Source organism: Carassius auratus, chromosome 26 (assembly GCF_003368295.1).
Source record: "Carassius auratus strain Wakin chromosome 26, ASM336829v1, whole genome shotgun sequence".
Lineage (NCBI taxonomy): Eukaryota > Metazoa > Chordata > Actinopteri > Cypriniformes > Cyprinidae > Carassius > Carassius auratus.
The window spans coordinates 3,424,304-3,450,985 of NC_039268.1; the positions used below are offsets into that span (position 1 = coordinate 3,424,304).

General features: G+C 36.5%; 1 protein-coding gene across 1 annotated transcript in view; it reads left to right on the top strand.

The window, feature by feature from the left end:
* Window positions 1-14,338: 14,338 nt before the first annotated feature.
* The window catches only part of LOC113044122 (protein jagged-1a-like), a 28,990-nt gene continuing 16,646 nt past the window's right edge, over window positions 14,339-26,682 (top strand). The window contains exons 1-8 of the mRNA XM_026203753.1: window positions 14,339-14,595; window positions 15,078-15,386; window positions 20,019-20,076; window positions 21,541-21,798; window positions 22,905-22,965; window positions 23,721-23,851; window positions 23,930-24,049; window positions 26,300-26,413. Coding sequence (XP_026059538.1) covers window positions 14,449-14,595; window positions 15,078-15,386; window positions 20,019-20,076; window positions 21,541-21,798; window positions 22,905-22,965; window positions 23,721-23,851; window positions 23,930-24,049; window positions 26,300-26,413 — 1,198 coding nt within the window. The 5' untranslated portion in view covers window positions 14,339-14,448. The remainder of the gene's footprint in view (window positions 14,596-15,077; window positions 15,387-20,018; window positions 20,077-21,540; window positions 21,799-22,904; window positions 22,966-23,720; window positions 23,852-23,929; window positions 24,050-26,299; window positions 26,414-26,682) is intronic.

Sequence of the window (26,682 nt, forward strand, 5' to 3'; positions counted from 1 at the left end):
GAATAAAAACAACAAAATTATTATTATTATTAAGATTAATACAAATTCAGTTTAAATCTGTGTAATTAAAGGCTCTACAACAAAGACTACAATGAAACACTTTACTTTAAAATGTAAATATGTAAATATCATTTCTTTTTCATTCCAGTAATGAGAATTCAGGACGGAAATGTGTGTAACTATTGGCTGGCTTTGAGAGATTTATCTTAAGCGAATAGCAGGTTTACTTGTTTAAATGCACTGATGGCAAAAGAAAAAACCCTCCAAAGCTCTGAAATCAGAGGAAACCATCTCACTCATCAGTGGAAGGATTAGATGTGCATCACCGACTGCAAACAAGCCAGAGAAATACTTCACGTTTGTGTTTTTCAGGGCTGTGTGTTGTTTTAATTTAGTCTTCTGTGTGTGTGTGTGTGTGTGTGAAGGGGAACAGGGGGTTTGATATGGTTCTTCCTCTTTGCCTAAATGAGCCGTTCAGTGGCCGAAAAAAAAATCAGTTTACAGTGAAATACCCATTATAACTTGTCAAAAAACATCGAGATTCACATGAGCAAATGTTTCCAACCAATGGAAAGTCACTTAGAGCCGTTTATCGTCATTTGCTGTGACAGATGTTTGGAACGTCTTAGATTCCAAACTACAGCGACTACAAAGAGTGGTTAGACACATAAGATACGCTTAAATATATACGCTACTGTTCAAAAGTTTTGGGGTTAATTGATCAAAAGTGACAGTAAAGACATTTATAATGTTTTTCAAACATCAAACCAGCATTTTAGATTTCTGAAGGATTATGTGACACTGAAGTAACTGGAGTAATGATGCTTTACATCAAAGGAATTAATTACATTTTAAAATATATTCAAATAGAAAATTGTTATCTTAAATTGTATCATTTTTTGATCAGATAATTGAAGCCTCACTGGGGACTTATTTTAAACTTTCTGACCCCCAGCTAACAAAATACTACAGCTTCTGTACATTCTGTCCATACTGTGAATGAATTGTGTAATGTACAAAGCATACCTGTGTGTGTGTGTCTTTGGATTCAACGTCAGAAATTTTCCTCATGCATTTGCTAATGGGGCTTGCAGAATGAACATTTAACACTGCACAGACCAAACTACTCCGTAGGCCCAGCAATGTGTATATTAGTGTCTCTGTCTTTCTCTGCACACTGTGAAAGGACATCTCAGTTTGGCCAGACGTACCTGTGTATTTTCCATGCACACTGTGAAATGATGCCAGAGTTTGCACTGACTGATTTCTGTGCACACAAGATGCTTCAGACAGGAATGCTTTCCTAATAATCACTTGTAAAGACCCTTCACTCAAACTATTCAACACAAACAATTTTCACAATTAATTAAAAATAAACTTTGAAGTAAAAATAGTTAAATAATAGTTCTTGTAAAACAAACTCAAAAAACTATTTCATATACAACTTTGACAAATCACTTTTTGCAGTGCATGTCTTGTCTAACATTAGAAATAATTATATTGTTTATCTGCATTATAACTAGAACACATTGCGTCATAACCATCTGAAAGCCCTTCATTTTGGTCTTATGAGATGTTGTACAGTGATATCACAACCGAGAGAGATGATTGTTTGGGTGAATGGTTTCGTTTGGTTTCCTCTCTTGGGTTTGTGGTCGTAATTATTCGCCTCAGTTCTCCGTGTGGGATTTTCATTCAGTTGCCGTTTCCAGATTCAAATCCACACTCATATACACTCTTAAAAACAAAGGCTGTTTTACTGGCATCTATACAGTGAAGGAACTTTAATATCCACTGAACCTTTCAATTCTTAAGTTTGCAAAGAGCAGAAGAACCATTTTTGGTTCCTGAAAGAATCTATCAGTCAACAGATCGCTAACATTTTGTTTACTTAAATGGGGAGTCATCTCATTTATCATCAGTAAAATATGGAGAGCCACAAGGATCCGTCCTATGTCCCCTTCTATTTTCAATATACATGTTGCCCCTTGGTAATATTATTAGAAAATACGGAATTAGCTTCCACTGTTGCTGATGATACTATATCTCAATGAGACCAGATGAAACCTCTAAATTATCTAAGCTAACAGAGTGTGTTAAAAATGTAAAAGATTGGATGACAAATAATTTTCTCCAATTAAATTCGGATAAGACAGAGATATTAATTATTGGACCAAAAAACACTACACAGAATCTTGTAGATTACAATTTGCAACCAGACGGAGTCAAAAATCTGGGTGTTATATTAGACAGCAACTTGTCTTTTGAAAATTATTTAATTATGTTCATCGTCTGGTTGACTATGTCTTGTATTAATTAAAAAAAAAATCCTGTCATACATACACAAACTGACAGTCACCACTTATAAGCTACTACTAAATATTGTAGAAACATAATTTTCTGTAAAGTTGCTTTGTAACGATTTTTATTGTAAAAAGCGCTATACAAATAAACTTGAAGTGAATTGAATTGAACCATAAAAGAACCATTTTTAATTATAATGTTGACAACATTTTAATGATCTAAAGAAACCTACAAAGAAATGTTTGTGGAATGGAAGGATTCAATGGATGTTCTTCATGGAACCATCAATGACAATAAAGAACCTTTACCAATGGAGCTACAATCAACTTAGGCTTACTATGCTTTTGGGAAACGCAGCACTGATCCCAGAAGATCTAAGAACTGATCGCTGAAAGGTTCTTTGAAGAACCAAAAATGGTTCTTCTATACACTCTTAAACAGCCCACACACACTTTTTCTTAGTGTGAAGAACCTTTTAAAAAAGCAGGAACCTTTTTACACTATAAACAACCTTTTGAGCAATTGAAAGACTTCATGGATTTTAAAGGTTCTTAGTGTAAAAATACATTCCAATAAAGAACCTTTACTTTTAAGAGTGTACATTCATAGCAAATTAAAACGTTAAAAAAAAAAAAAAAAAAACAAACAAGGCTTTACATTTCATATAAACGTAAAACTGTTCATAAAAAGTTCTCAATCGTTCACTTATAAGGTTCCTTTTTCACTTAGGGTGCGCCTTTAAATGGTAGCAAGGCCACTTATTTGATTTTGGACAGAGCTCATGTTCTTTCTCGCTCTTATAACCATCAACAGTTCATCTGTGTGTAGTAATTTTTTCAAGAAAAGTGTTCCTGGGTTTGAGCTCTGTGACATTTCAGATGATGATGTCATTGCTCCATGGCTCCGGTTACCATCCCAGAGTGAGAGTGAACGCGGCTGCCATGGAGATCAAGTCGTCGTGACTCATGACCGAGCGGTTTCCTCCCGCGCTGTGAGGCGCGCAAACCCTCGTAAACACAGTTGTATTCGATTAACAAGGGTTGCATTGCTTTTTTGATCCGTCGGCCTCAATGTCCCTCTGCTTTTCCGCTCTCTTCTCTTGTTTTTGCTTTTCTCTCAGGCGTGCATAAACACAAAACACGATTGCGAGTGCATAAAACAAGATGAAAACCCCAGGCCGTGACAGCTCTGACCACATAAGACTTGTTTGATATGTGTAACATTACAAGCTGTTATCATGTGGTCAAACATTCCTAAACGCTTGTGTTTATGTGTGTGTGTGTGAAGGAGGAAGAATTTTGTTTCTGAGGGAAAATGACTTGAATCGAGTCTTTCTGGACTCTTTCTTGTTCTCTCTCTGTGTGTAAGACGGCTATCATTTGCAATTAGCATTATTATAATATATGGTGATCCGACTGCAGATCTGTTTACACCACAGAGAAACACATGAGCAAGAGAAAGACTAATTCTGTCATCGTGTTCATAACTCACGTCGCTCCAAACCTGTGTAGCTTTCTGTCGTCTGTGAAAAAACAGGAGAAATGAACGAATCTTATCAGCTGTTTTGGGGAATCATCAAAAAATCCCTCTAATCCTTCACTGAAACTGAAATAGCATTTTAGTGAGAGGAAATTACACAAAATGGAGAGGACAATTCAGAGTTATTTTTATTGAGTAATGTGTAACAAAAGGGTGAAGCCAAAATCTCCTCGAGTGTCCTGAAACTCCACCCAATCAAAACGGTCAGAAACGCTCTGAATCTGGCTCATCCACTCTGTGATTGGTGTGTATGAATGTGTCGGTCCAAGCGAATGTGTGTGTGTGTGTGTAATAACAGTAAGGTCTGTGATCTATGCCCTGCATCCCTGCTGAGAGCCAAACTGAACTGGGATGTGGCAGCTGGCCAATACACACACACTCACACACACACACACACACACACACAGGGTCAGAAAGGGTGTAATTGTTTTTATCAATCAATCAATCACCTTTATTTATATAGTGCTTTAAACAAAATACATTGCGTCAAAGCACTGAACAACATTCATTTGGAAAACAGTGTCTCAATAATGCAAAATGATAGTTAAAGGCAGTTCATCATTGAATTCAGTGATGTCATCTCTGTTCAGTTAAATAGTGTCTGTGCATTTATTTGCAATCAAGTCAATGATATCGCTGTAGATGAAGTGACCCCAACTAAGCAAGCCAGAGGCGACAGCGGCCAGGAACCGAAACTCCATCGGTGACAGAATGGAGAAAAAAACCTTGGGAGAAACCAGGCTCAGTTGGGGGGCCAGTTCTCCTCTGACCAGACGAAACCAGTAGTTCAATTCCAGGCTGCAGCAAAGTCAGATTGTGCAGAAGAATCATCTGTTTCCTGTGGTCTTGTCTTGGTGGTCCTCTGAGACAAGGTCTTTACAGGGGATCTGTATCTGGGGCTCTAGTTGTATCTGGTCTGGATACGTACTGGATCCGGGTGACTGCAGTGACCCTCTGATCTGGACACAGACTGGATCTGGTGGCCACGGTGACCTTGGAACAAGAGAGAAACAGACTAATATTAGTGTAGATGCCATTCTTCTAATGATGTAGCAAGTACATCAGGTGTTATGTGAAGTGTTTCCGGTTCCAGTTTACCTAATTTGGTTGTTTTCTTATTTCATTAAAGAATTTTGCATTCTCTGAAGAAAATAGGCAATGACTGATATGAGTTTGCTAGCATATTCTGAGTGGTTTTTAGATTGAAGAGTGGTCAAATTCTGAGGATTCTCACAGTCATCATTGTGGCATATTTGTGATGTGTCTGATGACATGAAAGTAAAGCTGAGAGAAACAAAGGCAGAGAGAGTTTCCAGAAACCTGTTTGTTTGCCGTTCCAGAGACCTGCACATAAAAGTGACCACAACAAATGAGCATGTGTGTGGGCTGTTTGTTTCAGCATAATTACAATGTCTTCATTGTCACATGATCATTCTATATATATATATAGGAAATACTGGAAGGACACCGCATAACTTTGACTTTTGACCTTTCTCTGCGGCTAGAGGAGGATTGCAGGGTCATTATCCTGTAGTGAGGCTCCATGCTCTGCTCAGTGTGTGTATGTCTGTGAGATTAAACACCAAAACCAACAGTTATACTCCCAAATGAACAAATGTGTTACAATAATGTTAATATCCCCACAGTGTATAGGCCCAATACATATGTGTTAATCCTAACAAAGTCAGCATCATGAATCATGAATCACTTTTCTTGGTCAACTGGACGTATGCTGTTGCACCAGATGTGCGTGCAATTCATGGGAGTCACACAGTTTGAATTAAATTTTGTGTACTGTATGTGCATTTGTGATTTGCATCATACACTATTTCCTTCAAAAAAATTCAAGAATTACATAATTTATCAATAAGAGTGATCTAATTTAGCATCTAAGAAGAATACAATGTTTTGACATTTTTAATATTATAACCATCAGTGGATGTTTCAGTAAAACAAAACTTTTCAAATTTCTTCCCTTAAAGCTGCAGTAGGGAACTTTTGTAAAAATATATTTTTTACATATTTGTTAAACCTGTCATTATGTCCTGACAGTAGAATATGAGACAGATAATCTGTGAAAAAATCAAGCTCCTCCGGCTCCTCCCAGTGGTCCTATTGCCATTTGCAGAAACTCCATCACTCCTGGTAAAAAACAACCAATCAGAGCTGCGGTCCGTAACTTTGTTTGTCTTCAAAATGTAGAAAAATTTACATAATAAGCGAGTACACCATGAATCCATTTTCCAAACCGTGTTTTTAGCTTGTCCTGAATCACTAGGGTGCACCTATAATAAGTGTTTATATTCGGACTGTTTTAGATTGCTTTGGGGGTACCGCGGCGGAGTAACCCAGTACCTTTGTGATTCTTCATAGACATAAACAGAGAGAAGTAGTTCCGACTACGATGTTCTTCCGCAAGACGCAAGCAGTTCTGTTTATTAACCGCTAGAGCGTCAAAAGTTCCCTACTGCAGCTTTAAGGACATTTCTGACCTCAGGTAATGTCATTTTTAAAGTGTGTAATTGCTGCAGCACTAAAACAGCCCCTAACAGAACTAAAAAAAAAAAAAAAAAAAAAAAAAAAATTCTTCGAAGACCCCTTTCACCATTGGTTGAATAAACAGGTAGTCCCACCCTAAACACACGCCATTGGTTAAGCTTGTTGTGACTGACACAGTCCGGCTACTTAAACAAACTTGCAATTATTTTGGTGCCCCTAGGCCTAGAGGCTCAGGAATGACACTTCACATAACACTATTCACAAGTAAATGAACTTTTCACACAGATTTCACCAAGCAAAACTTGAATATTCGTGGGAAATTGCATGGCTGGAATGATTCAGCTGGATGCGTTTCAATGAGATTATCGAATAAAAACACAATGTTCTTTTGAGAAATATGCTGTAAAATCCAGTATAGGTCAAGTGTGTGTGTGTGTAATCAAATACAGCTTTCTATTTTCTCATGCAAACTTAATTATGGGGCTATTTACAGAATTTACCGATAAAAACAAACACACAACCTATTAACAAAGTGGTGGATACAAACAAAAGATTTCAGCTCCATAAATACATGTTTGTCACAGCTGTTGGCTCTCCTTATTCTATCATATGGCAACCACTAGTCCATCCACATAGATAGATAGATAGATAGATAGATAGATAAGGATAAGGGTTGAAACTTTATAAAACGGAAAGTTCCTGTCCTTCATTATGATTGACTAAGCCAAGTTTAAAGTCATTGTAAAGTACTCTATAAACACACACCTGTGAACTCATTACATTACATTAAATACATTATGTTCTGCTAAACATTGCTGAAAGTCATTGTTTTGTTATCAATAAATTGTTAAATTTTGTTGATGTTGATATTGTACTGTATATTTAGTGAACATTTTATTAAATCAGTAAGCCCTTTTGAAGTCATGGTTTGCTGTGATTTTAAAACAACAAAACATTATCTAAAGCTCCATGTTAACTGTTTTACAATCACAATCAAACTTCTTATTGCCTAATCTGCCATTTTAGAGAAGATGACCAGTTAACAGGGACAATTCTCAGAACTTCTCAGAAAGTTACATTTTACATATACATTTATACATTTAGCAGATGCTTTTATCCAAAGCGACTTACAAATTGGGGAATACATCAAGCGTTGGATCATATGGTTGAAACGAAAGATAGTAAGTTATAGTTGTGTGTCAAAAGCATAGCAATGGTAGGAGAAGCCATGTGCCTGTTTGATGGGTCCCAGTGAAGTAGTGTATATGGAGAAGAGGAGGGGTCCAACAACGGATCCCTGAGGAACTCCAGTGACCAGTTGATGGTCTTTGGATACCTCCGCTGCCCAGGCCACCCTGAAAGTTATGAACAAATTTTCTTCCAGTATCATTAATAAAATGTTGGTTCAAAGGTGTCTGGTCTTAAATTCTTTTTTTTTTTTTTTATGTTTTTTTTTTTTTAATGATTGTCTAACATTTAAAAAAGAAAAGTTTACTTACTACTGTTAAGAGAACATTTAGAACATTCAAAAGTAACATTCTCACATTTTTTTTGCAAGCGCTAAACATTGCCTTAATGTTTTCTCTAACATTTGCATCAGGAAAAAAAACCCTTTATATTTTTGTTAACTGTTCACTGAAAGGTTCTTTGGGGAACCAAAACTGGTTCTTCAATGGTATCACTGTGAAAACCTTCTGATGGCCCCTTTGTTTTTAAGAGTGTACGTAAACCTTTTATGTAAAGATATTACATGCATTTGTGTCATTTTGTACTTGATTGATGATATTCCTCCGTCTCTATCAGATGTGCCTATTGAACCTGCTGCAGTGCTGGCTCTGTTTTCGGGGAGTGTGAAATGTTTTCCTTACACATCAGGGATGGAGGATTTCAGCTCTCATGTGCAGTCTCTTCTCCACAATCACACTATAGACCACTTTAAAACAAAATGGTTTTCATAATAAACTTATGATTTGCTGTACTGCTTATTAGTAGATTTGAAGCAAAACATGTTCAAAATCAAATAATAAGGTCCAGCTCACAAACCAGAGATCAAATTACATGTCTAACAGAACAAATGCACACATGCAATAACATTTTCTGATTCTATTGAGCATTCTCTTACTGATGTTATGTCACTGTCCTGTGTTGTGGCGAGTGAATCACAGCGTTCCCGTTCTTTTATTTGCTCATTACTGTGTAATCAGGAAAAGCTGGTGGATGCGTCCCGCCGAGCGCAGCTGCACGGCCCGCGGTGCGAGGTCTCGGCTCGAGCTGGTCCCGTGTACCACTTCACTGGGAACGGATGGGAGTTTTACAACAAAACATCTTGAAACAAAGCGTGGCCTTCGCCGCATGATGTCTTTTTACCAGGTCACAGATTCAGCAAAGTCTCGTGGGAACAACACCTGTTGTGAAACAGACAGCAAACTCATGGCCAAGAGAGATGACTGTTGTTATCCGCCAAATGAACACGATTCAGATGAAAGAACTAAAATGTTTCATCATTTTCGGTCTTTTGAACTTCAATATGTAACTCAATATTTATGAATTTAGGAATTAGATGAGATTTAACTCTAAATATTTTATTGACCAGTACAAGACCACATTTAGTTAATGAAAAAGTCATGTATCTCTGACTGAGGTCATATTGCAGTCAGAGTAATTACTGTCAGTCACATAAACTATGTATTACAGATTAGGGGGAGTTTAGGACACATTCTCAGCACAGTTAGTAGAATATAATCACACACACCCTTGAGATCCCACACATACTCTTGCATTGATTGAGCTGTGATAACAATTTAAAAATTGTCCATTATGAGGACAAATGGGTCATGATTCATAAACACCCTATAAAATGTCCTAATCTGACATATATTTGTCAGTCAAACAAGATATTCAATGAGAAAATGTTTCATTGGGAATTTTTGAAAGGTAGGCGGCACATTCCAAAAGTCGGAGGGTGAATAAAGGTCGAAAAATAATGACTTTGTGAAATTGGACAAAAAGGATGATTGATATAGAGGTGATGCAATGCAATGATGATGAATCACATACTGTATAATAAGAGCATGTATGTGAACTTTGACCCGTGTCCTCATATCTTTTATTACATGTCATACTTTCTGTGTTGTTGTCAAAGTCTTAGGTATCTGTGGAAATGCACAGCATTACATTTCTAAGCCTTGTTTGTGTTGTTTCTTTTGTTCTTGAGAATCTTATCTTATATCTGCTTATCTGTTATAAAGGTATGTGTGAGAATATATTTCCTGAAACACAAACTCATCACTTCTGCTCTCAGCTACACAGCGCAGCTATAAATAGAAAACTGTAGAAGCTGCAACACTTTTTCATTAAAGACAATGACAACATGTGGCCAACCTCACAGAGATCTAAAATGTGTTCGTCATATGGTCCAGTTAAAAGTATTTACAGTGTCTGGCTTGTGTTGAGCTATTTCATCTCCAGAAAACAAAGAAGGAATTGCAATTAGCTGCGTTTCCCCTTCAAGCAAACTCAAAGCTCTTCAGCACGCACTCAAACATTAAACATCGCCAATCATTTTTCTTCGGCCCAGGATTAGGAGGACTGGTTTAAAATAATAATAATAATAATAAATAAATAAATAAAAAATCAAGGAAATAAAAGAAAACAAAAATAATAAATGTCAGATTTCATAATTCAGTGAAAGTAATTTACCAATTAAAATATAAATTTTTATATAAATGTTTTTTTTTTATCCCAAATTCTGATTGCTTGTTGATATTAATAATAAATAAATTAAATTAAATTAAAGTGTATTTAATTTAGCAATTAATTTATTTTATACGCACAAATATATTAGAATATTATGTATAAATATGTTTTTGTCCCATTTATTATGAGATAATTTCAGAAATTTAATTCCATTTTAAAATACCAATACCAAATAATGTGTGTGTGTGTGTGTGTGTGTGTACATATATATATATATTTATATATATATATATATATATATATATATATATATATATATATATATATATATATATATATATATATATATATATATATATATATATATATACACACATGCACAAACACACATACATTCATATTTATATATGTATTATTATTATTACTGGAAATGATTTTTGCAGTGCTCATTCCCTGGGTGTCTGTTTGAAATCTGAAGCACGATTGAGCCATTGGAGATCTAATATGTAACAATAGTTGCTCATTAACTGTTTGTTTTTTTCTTACTGACATGTTTCGCAACGTCGCTCCTGCAGGGAAATGACACGCAGGTCAGAGCAAGAAAGTAGAGGAGAGGCTGTGGGAACTTCAGCTCGTACACTAACACACACGCACACTAACACAAAGCACCACATTACTGTAAAACATCCCAGATATCAATCCAAAAACAAAGTCAAAGGTAAACAAATGAATAAACAAACATGCAAACAGACAAAAAACGCAAACTGATAAAGTTTTTCTCATGAGGGTGAGGCAGCCCTTGCATGGGTCATGCATGAATTAATAAGGCGTGAAGATACAGGAAAGTAAAACCGAATGCCTAGTGTAGCATAAGGAGAAAGCGTCAGATTCTGGCTTCTTGACAGCGTATCGCTGCCTGTGGCTACAGGCGTACTGGGATGCCAATATCACTTTTGATGAAGCGTGGTTGAGCTGCTATGATGTCACTGTGTTTATGAGTTCCGAGGAATTGGGAGAGTCTGAGAATCCTTGATAAAATGCTTGATAGACACCTGGATTTAGCCGAAGAGTTTTGTCAACACTGCCGTATCACACCTCAGTTGTTTCTTGAGCACAAAGGGATATGGAAGATGAGAGGGCAAGAGATTTCAATTTGTCAATAAACAGCATTCACAATTTTGCTTCCACAATGCATTGTATTTTAAAGTAAAATATGTGAGAGAAAAGGGCTTTCTTTGAAAAAAAAAATCCCTAGATCCTTCATCCATTTTATTTAACCTGACAAAATATAGAATAAATAAAAAATAAAATAAAATAAAAAAAACACTTGGTGGTAAAGTGTTAAAGGACTAGAAAAATAAATAATTTATATATTTAAAAATCAGAATAATATGCATGGAAGGATTGTGCATAATAACAACAGTAATTAGGGTCAAATGTAAAAAAAATATATGTATATATTAATTCCGGTAATTCCGGTTTGGGGAAATCTACAGAACAGCGATACTAGGTTAAAAAGATCAGAACTGATTAGTTGTGAATTACTGTTCAAATGTTTCTTTTTTTAAAGAAATCAATACTTTTATTTAGCAAGGATGCATTGACTTGAACTAACGTGACATAAACATATGTATAATAAGATTTCTAATAAATGTTGTTCTTTTAACTTCCCATCAATCAAAGAATATTGGGGAGGAGGAGGGGGGGGGGGTCCAAGGTTTTCACAAAAATATTAAGCTGCCCAACTGTTTTCAACATTGATAATAATAAGAAATGTTTCTTGAGCATTAAATCAGTATATCAGAACGATTTCTGGAGGATCATGTGACACTGAAGACTGGAGGAATGATGCTGAAAATACAGCTTTACATCATATGGATTATTTTTATTTAAATATATTCAAATAGAAAATACTGATTTTAAATTAAAAAAAATTCATTCAGTTTTTTCCTGTATTTTCCATCACTTGGTTCGAGAGATGTCATTCATAATTTTCAAACAGTGTATATTTGTTCATGAGATGAGTCTCTTTTCTTACACATGTGGATGAATCATACCTGATCTCTTCCTTGTCAATGTAATGCACTTCATTCTCAAACAGAGGCTGAGGGGGCGTGTCCTAAATGCAGGGTGGGCGGAGCCGTTCCGGCCTGTGCCATAATCTATTCATGACCACTCTTTAAGGAGACTGGGACCCAGCTGCTCTAATTTAAAAATAAAGACCCCCACCTTTATCAGCCCTTCCTTCCTCCATCTCTATTTCACAGGAGACCCCTTTCTTCTCCATCCCCCTCATTCCTGTCATGTTCTTTTCATTTGGGACTCCTCGAACACAGACTTGGAGATGATTAACCATTTCACGCTTAGATTTGAAAAGAGCAGTTTGTCGTTCCAAGAAAGAGCCGTCTCTGACCAGCTGCCGTTACAGGCATGAAGGGACTGAGGCTGTTTCTTCACCCAAAACAATGGAGAACTAGCAGGGGTCCTGTGTTGTGATATTCAGGGTTCTTGCTTATGAATAATATATGCATATTAACAGGACTTGTCACAATGATAACCTGCGTCGAAACATGTAGCAAATGAACCTTATTAGAATGCAATCAAGTTGAGTAGTGAAAATGCAATAAGGCAGAGACAGCAGGAAAAAAGGTCAGAGAGCGATGCCTAATGCGATTCCACTGACATTCTTTGTCATGCTCACGCTCAGATAATGTCTATGCAGGCTCATGGGAAAAAACTGACAGATATTGTGTGTGTGCTGTCTGAGATGTACAAACCTGGACAGGATAGGCATCACTTAATTTTATATGAATGACATTATAAGTGGTGGAAGCACAATCAATACAATAGATTGTCTTATACTGTGACTTAGTGCTGATTGAGACAATGAAACAATAAAACCGTATTCTTAAAAACTGTTACATTGCAATTACAAATTAAATGGACTAAGGTTCAGTCGTGTCAATATATTTGAATTATTTTGTTATAAATGTATTTATATATGGTTGTTTCGTACAAACACACACACACACATGTTTGTTTTTGTGAAAAGTGGGTTCATCCCATAGGTGTAATGGTTTTTATACTGTACAAACTGTGTATTCAATGGTCCTACACCAACCCTACCCCTAACCCTAACCCTCACAGGAAACTTTGTGCATTTTTACTTTCTCAAAAAAACTCATTCTGTATGATTTATAAGCGTTTTGAAAAATGGGGACATGGGTTATGTCTCATAAGTCACTCATTCCTTGTAATACCTGTGTCATACCCATGTCATTATACACAGTTGTGTCCTGATATGACACAAAAACATGCCCCCCCCCCCCCCACACACACACACACAAACACACACACATATAGATATACATTATCACATTTTATTTTAATTTAATTTGATATATATATTTTTTTTTAATTCTGACATCCTTTATTATTTTATTTAACATTTACCTGGTATTATTATATATGTATTATTATAGTCTTGCACATATACAATTATTAATTTTACATATCAGTTATTATTTATTACTTTAATTATTATTTATAGATGTTATTTTTTATAAATAAATCCTTTATTATTTATTTAATATTTAACTGATTTTTATTATTTATTTATGACAATACTGTAGTCTTGTACATATGAATGTATTTATTTAACATTAAATGATTAGTTACTATTTCATTTCATTTTAATTTATCTTATTTTGTATTTCATTTCATTTTAGAACTGAATAATGATACCTTTTTTAATTTAATATTTAACTGATTTTATTATATATTTATTATTATATGGTAGCCTTGTACATAAACACATTTTTATATAATTATTAATTTTTATTTTATTTTCATTTTTGTTTTATTTTAAAACTGAATCCCAGTACTCTTTCTTATTTCATTTTTAATTGATATATATATATATATATATATATATATATATATATATATATATATATATATATATATATAGTACAGTACAATTAAAAATGTACAATACATTTTACATTTATAATTTCATTTTTATTATTTCTAAATGTATTCCATGTCATTGTATTTTATAACTGAAATCTGACACCCTTTAATATTTATTTTATATTTACACGATTAAAAAAAAGTCAGATGATCAAATAATTAGGGAACAAAAAAGAATCGCTTTGGAAAACAAGGTGGATGTCATTTGCATGCATAGCCCCGCCCATTCATGAATATGAAATCATCGCGAGTGTGGGCCCCGCCCCTCCCCGTGAACGCGATGTATAGATGGAACGCTCTCCTGGCCGCACTCGCAGCTTTCCCTCTCCAGTCCGTGGGCATTGTTTGTAAAGACAGGAGGACAATACAAGAATAGAGGGCGGATAATAGAAGCTCAAAAGGGGCATCAGGGATCTGTCCTCTATTGGACCGGAGTGCATGAGGCACTATATGAGAGCCGTGTTTCGGCTGAAGTTTAGTTTCACAGGCAGCGAGCAGACAGACAGAGGAGGCATGACTCTGAGACGGAGTCCAAGTTTTGCGGTGCTGTGCGTTCATGTGCTTTTGCGGTGTCTGTGGATGAGGGTACGTGCGGTTTGGCTTTCACAACTGTTTATACGACGCAATGTGAACATGCATTTGTGGATCATCGGATGACACTAATTACTGAGTCGATCTCAGTCGATTCATTTGGATTTTGAGACTTTCTTTCTGCAGTTTTCAAAATTTTTATAGGCCTTATGCATTTTTTCGGGTTTTTTCCCCGAATATTCGTCATCCCTTATCCATCAAATTGCTTGCTACGGATACGCAAACGCAAAAAAATAGAATTGTGTGCAATGACATTTTTTCACTGAAATAGAACTGAAAAGTAATTTGAGTTAAAGGGCTTTTAAATAGTTTTCTTTTTAGATGTTTTGATTCTTAATGCACCCAATTGCGGACAACAGAACATTTTTGCGCACGTTTCTGGCGCATACATTCAAATGGATAGACATAGATGACAAAGATAGATGTCCCATGTGCCAAATACTGTCCTTTTGATTTTGCATGTTGTTTATTTGCAGGTATGTGAGGCATCGGGGCACTTTGAGATGCAGGTTTTGTCCATGCAGAACTTGAACGGGGAGCTGCAGAGCGGCGCGTGCTGTGACGGCGCGCGCGTCGCGGCGGACGGCTCATGTTCGGCGGATGAGTGCGATACGTTTTTCCGCGTCTGCTTGAAGGAGTATCAGTCGCGGGTGTCTTCGGGAGGCCCGTGCAGCTACGGAAGCGGATCTACTCCCGTTATCGGTGGGAATACTTTTTCTGTCAAGCCCCTCGACGGCGCGAGCGACAAATCCAGGATCGTATTGCCCTTCAGCTTCGCCTGGCCGGTGAGTTGAGAAGTCGGTTTTGGTAGAAAAGCCTCTGGGAAATCCTAATCTGATTAAACATGTCTGGGATCACGGGAGAACGGGGCAAATTGTCACACTCTTTACCACATATTTCCCACGCTGGGTTTATTTGTGAAACTCAGCTTGTGTGTAGACTATTTGTTCAGAAGAGCCATTGTTATTGGCCAAAAAATGTGACCCAGGACCACAAAACTAGTCATTAAGGATCAATTTTTTTAAATTTAGATTTATAAAGTGAATAAATAAGCTTTCCATTGATGTATGGTTTGTTAGTTTGGCTGAGACACAACTATTTGAAAATCTGAGGGTGTAAAAAAAAAAAAAAAATCAAAATACTGAGAAAGTCTCCTTTAAAGTTATCCAAATCAAGTTCTTAGCAATGCATATTACTAATCAATAATTAAGTTTTTATATATTTATGGTAGGCAATTTACAAAATATCTTCATGGAACAACATCTTTACTTAATATGCTAATGATTTTTGGCATAACAGACAAATCAATAATTTTGTCCCATGCAATGTATTGTTGGGTATTGCTACAATTATGACCGTGCTACTTATGACTGGTTTTGTGCTCCAGGGTCACAAATGTAAATTTTTTGTGACAACAACATACCCTAATATCTAATGTGAATGTGTGAAATCTTGCCCCGGTGTCACCTACAACCAGCGTCTCATTCTGTTTGTAAACACACAGTCCACATTTCTCAGGATTTTGTTTTCCAGTGGTCAAATCAACAGAACAGCGGTTCTGTCCCGTTTATGGCATTCCTGTATGACGACACTCAGGTTGGAAAGGGGTTGTGTTACCCCACCCCAGTGGGCCAGTATATTCTCAAAACAGCATGACAATGTGCTATAAAACACCTGAGTTTATCTCCAGCATCTACTGATGGACATTCAGAGGCTGTTTTACACACAATGGCCACAGGAAACTGCTTTAAGATATCCAGTCAGACCCCCATTGATCATTTAAAAGGGGTTATCTCTCTATCTCTAATTCTCTAATGAAACCTATAGTGAGACGCCTAGCTAGGCAGCATTTTTGGGCATCATAGGTGCCCCGCTAGTTGAAAACGTGTGTATGATGCTGGAAAATCAATGCTGTCTTGGTTGGTCCACTAGGTTTTGAGACGCATCTAATAATGTAACCTTCAAACTAAACATGCATTCAAATGTGAGGGTTTTATATGACCAGTGCTCTTATAAAATATTATGACAACATGATGATGTATGGCAAAATAAAAAATGACAATACAATAGCAAATAATAAATCAACACATATTCTATAAGATATTTGGTTAAAATTCACAAAATAATTCATATAACATAGTTATTGTTGGTTATTACATGGTTGTTACACACGGTTATATGTTGATACTTTCAAAATTGCCAAAGACTGGACATTTATTAATCCAAGATGTTTTGTTATGAATATATTTAGCTTGTGATAGACCAACATATAGTTAGTTTTTTGGCCATTTTAAGTTTATTGACATTTGCTGATTATTACCAGGTACGGTTGATTGACAGAAGTGTTAGTCCCACTTTAGTTAGTTCCCAAAATTGTCAATGAATAATATATAACTTTTGGGTGTATGTAAGTAAAGATTGTGCAAAATAAGTGTTAATTTTGCAATCACTTTTAATATATTTTGACCGGTGACCACCACCTTGACTAAACAGTGTGATAGTCCTATAGTGGTCAACCATTAGAAATCTCTTATCAGTCAGCCACAACTTTTTTTTTGTTTTTTTTTACATCGCCCAAGGCAGATCTGATTGTGGCATCTATTTTTCTCCATTCTGAATCTGAATGGTGCAATTGATTTTGCTGAAGCCTGTTTACTTTCACAACTCGTAAGGCCGAGCCGTCAGTACAAGGTCAAAGCAAGTCAGTCTGATAGTCCAATTAGGGCTGGTTACCCTGACAGCCGCGCTCAAACATCTCACCCCCTGCCCACGTCGACCACAGCGGACTGGACCTGCCTCACAGCCGCTCTGAATGGAGATTAATTAGACATTGTCATCTTGCATGCTTTCTTTTCCGTCACAAGTCTACCTAGCAATTGAACTGCACACAGCCTGCGACGCTGGATTGTGGGACGGCGGTTCAACAAAGCGGGTTTACAAAGAAACACAGGGGGTCTTTGCATGAGTGTGTGTGTGTGTGTGTGTGTGTGTTCTGATCTATCTGTTGTTCGTTTTCGCATCATCAGCAGTGGTCAGATGAAAATGCAGGGTGTGTGTTTGGATGTTTCTGACGGAGTCTTGGTAACCAGCGTCCTGCTGGTAGTGAACTTGGATGAGAAGAAGACTAGAAGATTGATTGTACTGTAGATATTTCATGCATCACTCTTAAAAAATCTTTGACGGTTCCATGAGTTCATCTAAAACTTCTTTGTTAAGAACCCATTTTGCTCAACCTGTCCTCCAACCAATACGCCCGTATAGGTCGTTTGTCCAAATCCCTAAAATACGACCCATTAGAGCATATCCTACAATTGCGCCGCTATCGGCAAAAGGTCGTTTTCATATTAATGTTTTGTACTCTTTTATTTGCCCTCTGGTTTGCGTTTCGTGTAGCTCAGTTAGTAGATTATTGCGTTATACCTTGATTTGTAATCATGCTATCATGGGTTCGATCCCAGGGAACGGACGTGCATGAAAATGTATATTCTCAATAAATCATAATTTAGCATGATTTCTGTGAGGGTTAGGTTTAGGGGTGGGGTTAGGTGTGGTACTTCGAACGAATAAGCCACCTACAGTAGTAAAATATGTAGGAAAATCTGTGAGATCGGTGTAAGAAGCCCACACATTGCATTTAAATAAATGTGCGTTTTGATTGGTAATGACGTTATACGTCATTTCATGACGACAGACGCAACGCGATACTCTCATTATTTTTACGCCCACTAGAGGGCGCTTAACCTTAAAATGTAAATATAGGTCGTAATAAGGTGCTTGCACAAACGACCTACAGTTTATGGTCGTTTTTTGTTGGAGGACAGGCTCATTTTACTATACAGGGTTGTTAAGCTGCTTTTTTGGAGATGTTTTGTTACATTTATTAGGTTCTCAGATCCATGTATTGGTTAAATGGATCTCTCAATCATAATAACATCCTTTTCATTTATGTGAAATTAAAAATGGCAACCGCTCTAAACTCTTAAAAATAAAGGTTCTGCACTGGCATCGATTGTTCATCTATTTGAAAGAAATGCCGTTTCAGAGCAAATACATTGAGATATAAACATTGAATAGGGTCAAACAAACATCTTCGGTTCTGTCTGAGAGGTTCTTCATGTCTTTCTCACACTGTCTCTAGTTCAGATCACTGAGGTGTCACTTGGGGATGAGTCTTGTAAACCTACTGTGTCTTTCTTGTGTGTGAGTTTGAACTCATACTGCCCTCGCTCGTCTGACTTCACCTTCATTTGTGTGTGTGTGGATGGATGGATTAAAGCTCATAAAGGCCTGTAGATCCCTCAGACTGCGGAGCATTACTGGTGTGTGTGAGGTCATCTCAGAGAGCCCTGACGGACTAAATATTTCTGCTGTCTGTTCTCAGAATCAGCTCGTATTTCTGACAATATTTCTCAAGCTGTTTCTGTCAGTTTCACATTTTTCTCATCTAACATCTCGCAGAGAGTTTTTCTCACACATTCTTTCACTCTCTTGTCTGTCCTGTTACTTATCTTTAATTAGTCGATGAAGAGCCAGATAGTGAAAGTAGTTCAGTGATGTCTCCTGATAAAGCACAGAGTGATCAATCATTCATTACAGCGCTGTATTAATGTTCCGCGAAACATTCTGGAATGTTTGGTTCTAAACACCTAACCTAAAATATGAAAGTTCTGCTTTAATTCATTGAATGTTCTATAAATCCAAGGAGCCTGAAAAAACGCATCCATGTTTTAAAAAACAGTATTAGAAATCACAACTGTTTTCAAGATTGATACTCATCAGAAATGTTTTTTGAGCAGCAAACCAGCATGATTTCTGAAGGATCACGTGACACTGAAAGACTGCTGAAAATTCATAATCGCTATCACAGACATTGCACACAGTTTAAAATATGTCCGAATACTGTCATTTAATTTTAAACATTTAAATTCAAGATTCAAATGTGAAATCTCATTGTCTACCATTGATAGAATGTCTAGAATAGACTTTGATAGAATGCATATTTTTTACCACTTAGCTCTAAAATGATTAAAAGCCTTTTGGTGTAAAATTATATGATGAGCGCATTACTTACTGGTTTATCAGTTTTTTAACCCCAGACTTACACCTTGAAGTCTTTCTCTTAATTTGGACTAAATCTCACCCATTTTTGACAACTGAGATAACTTAGATCAGCAGAATCTGAAACACGAATGTTCAAAGAAGACATAAAACTCTCAACTTCTCAATTTCACCCAATGTGAGATTTACTGACAATGCAACACTGGGCCGATGGGGCCAGTAACATTTCTGTCAACTGACCCAAAGCTCTTTCACCACTGGGTCATTGTGATTGAACATAAAATGAACAGAATCCAGTTTAAAGCGATTCTTTGAGATTGTGTGTGATGGTGATTTAATGTGTTATTTCTTTCTTTCAGAGGTCATACACGTTGATTGTGGAGGCCTTGGACTTCAATAATGACTCAAGCACTGGCAGTGAGTATCTCTCTCTCTCTCTCTCTCTCTCACACACACACACACACACACACACACACACACACTATTCTGTATTCTAGAGTATACAGTCAGAAAGTGACAATGAGAGAGAACGTGCTTGAAAGCAGCATGCAGCATGTGTGTGTTTCTGTGAATTTCTGTGCGTGTGTGTGTTGTGGATGGCTGGCAAACACTTCCTGTTACCAAACCGCTGCCTGCACCTGCTTGCATTCATCAGTCTTTTAAACACATTGTTGTAAGTGTGAGAGAATCTTACACACATGCAGCAGGGAGTAAGTTTGAAATTTGGGTCATTGCTTGCAATAGTTTGTGTAGAATCAAAGATGTAATGTGTGTATAATCTTTTTTATTATTATTTATCTCATTCAGATCTAAATAAGTGTGTGCCAAATCTGAACAGAAGTGCAAATATTGACTTATACGTAACACAGACATGTTAAGTAGCTTACAAGTTATAGTAGTAACATGTCAAGTATTTTTTATAAAATGTATTATACATACAAACAATAAGAAATCAATATTATATATATATATATATTAAGTAACACTTTAGTAGAGGGTCCAATTCACACTAACAAGTAGTTGCTTATTAGCATGTCTATTATTAACATATTGGCTGTTTATTAGTGTTTATAAAGTACATATAATGCATGACATCTATAATCCTACCCAATACCCTAAACTTAACAACTACCTTATAAACTATTAATAAGCAGCAAATAAGGAGTTAATTGATGCAAAAGTCATAGTTAATGGTTAGTTAATAGTGAGAATTGGACCCTAAAATAAAGTGTGACCATATATTTATATATGTAGTGTTTTTTTATTATGTTTATTTTTCTTCTATTTCACAATTACAGTATATTTGTGTATGTATGCTAGCAGAAATGCACTATGCTCTTGCACTATGGTGTGATGTTTCGAGCGTCATGCAGGTGAACAGCGAGGAGAGGTAACAGTGAGATCTCAGCTTGGGCAGCCTGGCACCGATGTCTGTCCTCCTGTACTTCTGAAGGACAGGTTTAGGTCCTAAACCACGAGCCACACACACTTCACACACTCCTCTAACATTTTACAGCCCTTCGGCCAAATACCTCACCGCTGTGCTGGATTCTGGCCTGCCCTGAAAAAAAGTACTACGGTATTCCTCTGCCCGGTTGTAAACAAAGTTTAAGATATTAAGCAGAAGTCTGAGCTACTCTATTTCATACCTCAAAAGGTGATTTATACTATCAGGCTCTGAAAAGATTTAGATCTATTTGTCTATGATATGGCTTCGGAAGACTGGAAATACAGGGTAAAAATCATAAAAGGGAACATTTGTGATACTTTAAGGGTTTTCTTTGTCTATTTTGGTGGTGTAAATAGTATTTTAACAGAGGCCTGATTAAACCGCAGCTGCCCGCTAATGTGTCTGTTTCTCTCTGTCTCTCACTCCTGTAGGTGTTAATGGTCAAGTCATAGAGAAAGCGGTCCAGTCGGGCATGATCAACCCAAACCGTCAGTGGCAGGTCTTGAAACACAACGGCCCCGTGGCTCACTTCCAGTACCAGATTCGGGTGACCTGCGACGAGCACTACTTCGGCTTCGGCTGCAATAAGTTCTGTCGGCCCAGAGATGACTTCTTCGGCCACTATATCTGCGATCACAATGGCAATAAGACCTGCTTGGAGGGATGGGCTGGCCCAGAATGCAACACTGGTAAGGGGTGGCGCCTTTGTCAGATTTACAGTACTGTTGTGCATGAATTTATGCATTTCATGCTAGAGGCAAAATACTTCACATTTCATATTTGCGGTCTGTGTCCGTTGGGAATATTATGTGTGCACACTACCATCTCAAAGTTTGAGGTTGGTAAGATTTTTTTAATGTTTTTAAAAAGGTCTCTTCTGCTCACCAAAGCTGCATTTAAAAAAAATTAAAAATCTTCAGTGTCACATGATCCTTCAGAAATCACTCGAATATGCTGATTTACTGCTCAAGAAACATTTTTAACAGCACTGCTTAATATTTTTTTTGGAGACTGTAATGCATTTTTTTAAACATTATTTGATGAATAGCTTATCAAAGTTTAAAAAAATTATTGTTCGAAACAACCGCATTTATTTGGAAAAAGAAATCTTTTGTCACTTTATTAATGTATTTATGGTGACTGTTGATAAATTGAATGCATTGCTGAATGAATAAATGCATAAAAAAAAAAAAATCTTACTGACCTCAAACTTTTGAACAGTGATGTATATGTGTTATTAATATATATAAAATGCCCAAACCTGAAATACTAATGGAGATTAATTACAATTTAAAATCGTTTTCTGTTTTTATAATATGTTTTAAATAAATGGGCTACAAGTTGTTCTTTAAAACAAATTCAAAAAACGATGAAAACAAATCACTGAGATTTGTTGTTCAGAAAGTGTGGGAATGGGATTTGGGCTCGGTCAGACTGGACTCATACTGGCTCTGAATCACTGACCTCACAGGGATGTTGTTATTTGAGATTGTCACTATCACAACAAAGCTTTGGCTCACACGCACACACAGCATCCCGTCTGCCAGCTATAGTGTGTGTGTGTGTGTTTAATACAGTGTGGGTTTGCGACAGTATTAGGGTGGATTGTATCTCTGTAATAGTGTTTATTCCCTCATTGACTCCCGCATGAAGAAACACGAGTGGAGGGGAGGAGAAATGAGCTCATGTTGGCAGATGATGTTGCGAGCGGCTGGAATGGCGTGATGAGAGAGAACTGCTGAGATCACACAGATGGAGCTGATAGCAGTAACCTCTTCCTCTCTTGTTTTCTTAGCCATCTGTAAGCAGGGCTGCAGCACTGAACATGGCTCCTGTAAAGTGCCTGGAGACTGCAGGTAACACACAGCATTTATTAAGACGCATAATGGATTTAATGATTCTTTTCCAATATCAAGTGAGCTGAGTTGTGTCTAAATAGGCAGTGCCCTTCTAAAGTAGCATGCTAACTAAAAAGCCCACAGCCTTGTAAGTAAGCTCGATTGAAACACAGTTTTCTGCACTGGCCTACTATTAAATGACTCATTTTGAACACTACAATGGCAACATATATAATCTCACAACTAGGGCTGCAAAAATTGATTTTTTTTTATAATAGAATTGCAACTGTGGTTTAAAATGTGATTTTTTTTTCTTTAAATAACTTTTTTATAAAGAGGTTTTTTGTGCATTTTTTTGTAGGGGTGGAAAATTTGATAAATATTTTTGTATATATATTGAAAGTTTAATAAATAATAATTACAAATATAAATACATTATTTTGATTATTGTTGCTGTTAAAAATAGTATACAAAATAAGACATACTTTAATTGTAAAAATAATTATAAATTAATTTAAATATTTTTTTAAATAAAATGTATTAATATTAAATATAATTATAGGTAAAAATTGATAGCCTGAATGCACTGTAAGTAGCTTTGGATAAAAGCGTCGGCTAAATGCATAAATGCAATTTAATTTAATGCATACATTTTTTTATGTAATTTAATTTAATTTTAATAATAATTCAAATTACTTAAAAATTATTTAAAAATACTATTTTTTATGTTTTAATTTTGCATGCTCTGACATTTGATGTTCTGCCCTTCACAGGTGTCTGTACGGCTGGCAGGGCGAGTACTGTGACCAGTGTATCCCTCATCCCGGCTGTGTGCACGGCACGTGCGTCGAACCCTGGCAGTGTCTGTGTGACACCAACTGGGGAGGGCAGCTCTGTGACAAAGGTATTTCTGTTCTATTCTGTTCTGTTCTGTTCTATTCTTCAGTCTGGGACATTTGTTGAATTGTTTTGTATGGTGTAGACTTGAACACCTGTGGCACGCGGCAGCCCTGTCTGAATGGTGGCACCTGCAGTAACACAGGACCTGACAAATACCACTGCGCCTGTCCTGATGGCTACTCGGGACAGAACTGTGAGAGAGGTGGGTCACACACAAACACACACACACACACACACCTCACACGGCTGATGTCCCCCCCAAAAAATGAGGACATTTTGTTATGGGCTGGGGTTTGGGAGTGAGTTCAGTTTGAGTATTATGAAGCACAAAAACCTTTTTATTTATTACACTGCATTTTGGGATTGGTAAGAAGTCTCTTATGCTCATCAATGATGCATTTATTTGATAAAAAATACAGTAAAATTAGTAATAGTGTGAAATATTACTGCTAATTTAAATAACAGTTTATTTCAAGATTCCTTTGATGAATAGAAGTTCAAAAGAACAGCATTTATTGAAATGAAACCTTTATTTAACATTACAAATGTCTTTAGTGTCACTCTTGATTAAATGAATGCACCCCTGCTGAATGAGATTGTGTTTGATGGGAGGAATATTCCACGTTCATGGAAGTCCTGGAGAAAAACCATCATGGATAAAACCTCGAATTTGATCGGAATTTTCCAAAGAAGAAAAACAGTCGGATAGATGTTTTCTTGAGTGCACAGCTTGTATGTTTTTGATCCGAATCTCTCACGTTACTTATCAGCGATTCATCAAATTAAGCCATGGATCGTGTTGCAGCTCATCTGGCCAGAAACTCAGTTTTATTTACGGGCCAGTGCCAAATTTTATTCACATTTGGCACTTGGTGAGGGTTAATTTTGGATCCTTAATGTCCATATTTCTCTTTTTCTCGATTTATTCTGGATTCTGTCATCTGTCTCTCTTTGGACAGGAGATTTGTATGCACAGTGAGGGAGAAAAGAGCAGAGATACACACGCAAACATACACTTACTAATCAAGTAGTTCGTATCCTGGCCAAGCCGAAGAATGCAGTGTGCATTCATTTGATTTGGGCAGAATAATGCATCACATCGTGTCACATAGAGTATGTGTGCTGGAAAAACAGATCTTGGTTTGGCACGGCGTGGCTTCTGTCAAACACACTTCACCAGGCCATCCTGGATGCAATAATAGAGATATTTTCTTGTTCTGCTGTTTTCGTTTTGTTCTGGTTTGCTCCGATTTTTGTTTATCCTTTTTCTCGTCATGTTTTATTGGAAATACAAGCTCATGGCCTCTTGCTACACTCGTCTGTTTTTGTTGGTGGTCTCTGTGCGGTGTGAGAAAGGCCAAAGGGGCTTTCCCGTCCACTGACTGATCTGATAAAGAGCGATCGAGCGAAGAGAGGGAGTGACTGGGAGATTGAAAGGGGAAAACCAAGACGTGACCCTGCCTGACTGTCTGTGAACTCTAAGACAATGTGATTTCACTGATCCTTCTCTCTCTCAGTTGAACGTTCAGCTGACCCTTTGCTAAACTCTGCGACCGCTGCTTGCTCTGACAAGAACGTCTCATGATCTCTGAATTGGGGAAAAGACCTGTTTTTAGTAAAGCTTTACAGAAACAGAGGACTTCTATATATTTGCATTATAATATTGTAAAAAAATAAATAAAATTGTGGCAGATAATAGTGAAATGTCAGCTTGCATGCTGTAACTGAACATGTTTATTTCCACAGCACTGTAAAATAAGTAAAAAAAAAGTCATAATGTAATTGGGTCATTTATTTTAGTTATTTTATATAGTTTTTTTTGCTATTATTTATTTACTATAAGAGTATTTATCAATATTTTTTAAAGTTTACATTTTTTTAATTTTAGTAAAAGTATCAGTATTTTTATTTTTATATTTTATATAATTATAAATTTTTTTTACATTTTTTTATGAATTTATTTTTATTTTTATTTCAGTTTTATTTTAGGTAATTCTAGTACTAATAAGCTTAACTTAACCTCATCAGTTACTTTCCAAGGCTAAACTTTTTAATATTTCTTTGTAAAGTTTTCATATTTTATTGTATTTTATTAAAATTTTTATACATTGTTTTTTTTTTTTTTTTAGTTTAAGTATTTTTTTTTTTTTTGCAATTAAAAAACCCATTTTCCTTAACAATAACAACACTACCTGGCATGACTTGGCTACTAACCAACCAACTGGTTAAATAAATGGACATACATTTTTGATTTAAGTTTTAAATAATATTACGTGAGTAGAAAGAGCCATAAGATGACAGGCAGAGACACACAGTGCTGCTCAATAGAAAGGCAGTTTGTCATTGCTTGGCAAATGTGTGGTCCATGTGTTTTATTTTGGGGTAAAATGCTGTTCTGTCTCAGTTTTGCTTTGATTGTGTGTCACACATTATAACCTCTCTCTCTCCGCAGCGGAGAACGCCTGTCTGTCTGAGCCGTGTCTGAACGGAGGCAGTTGTGTGGAGTCCAGTCAGGGCTTTGAGTGTCAGTGTGCGCCGGGCTGGACCGGACCGTCCTGCAACATCAGTAAGCCACCTCTGCTCAGATTAGCCTTCAACTTTACATGCAGAGAACTGAGCCAGATATAGAAAACTCTTTTGAACCAAGCAACTGCATGCCATCACATTAAAATCGTAAAAAAAACATTTCCTAAATATTATTATCATTTGAAAGAACTGTTTCTTTTTGAATTCATTCCTGTGATGTAAAGCCGAATTTTCCTTCAGAAGTCATTCTAACATAAATAACTGATACAGATTTCAGAAGTCTGTTAAACGATGACGTCTCCTCCTCTT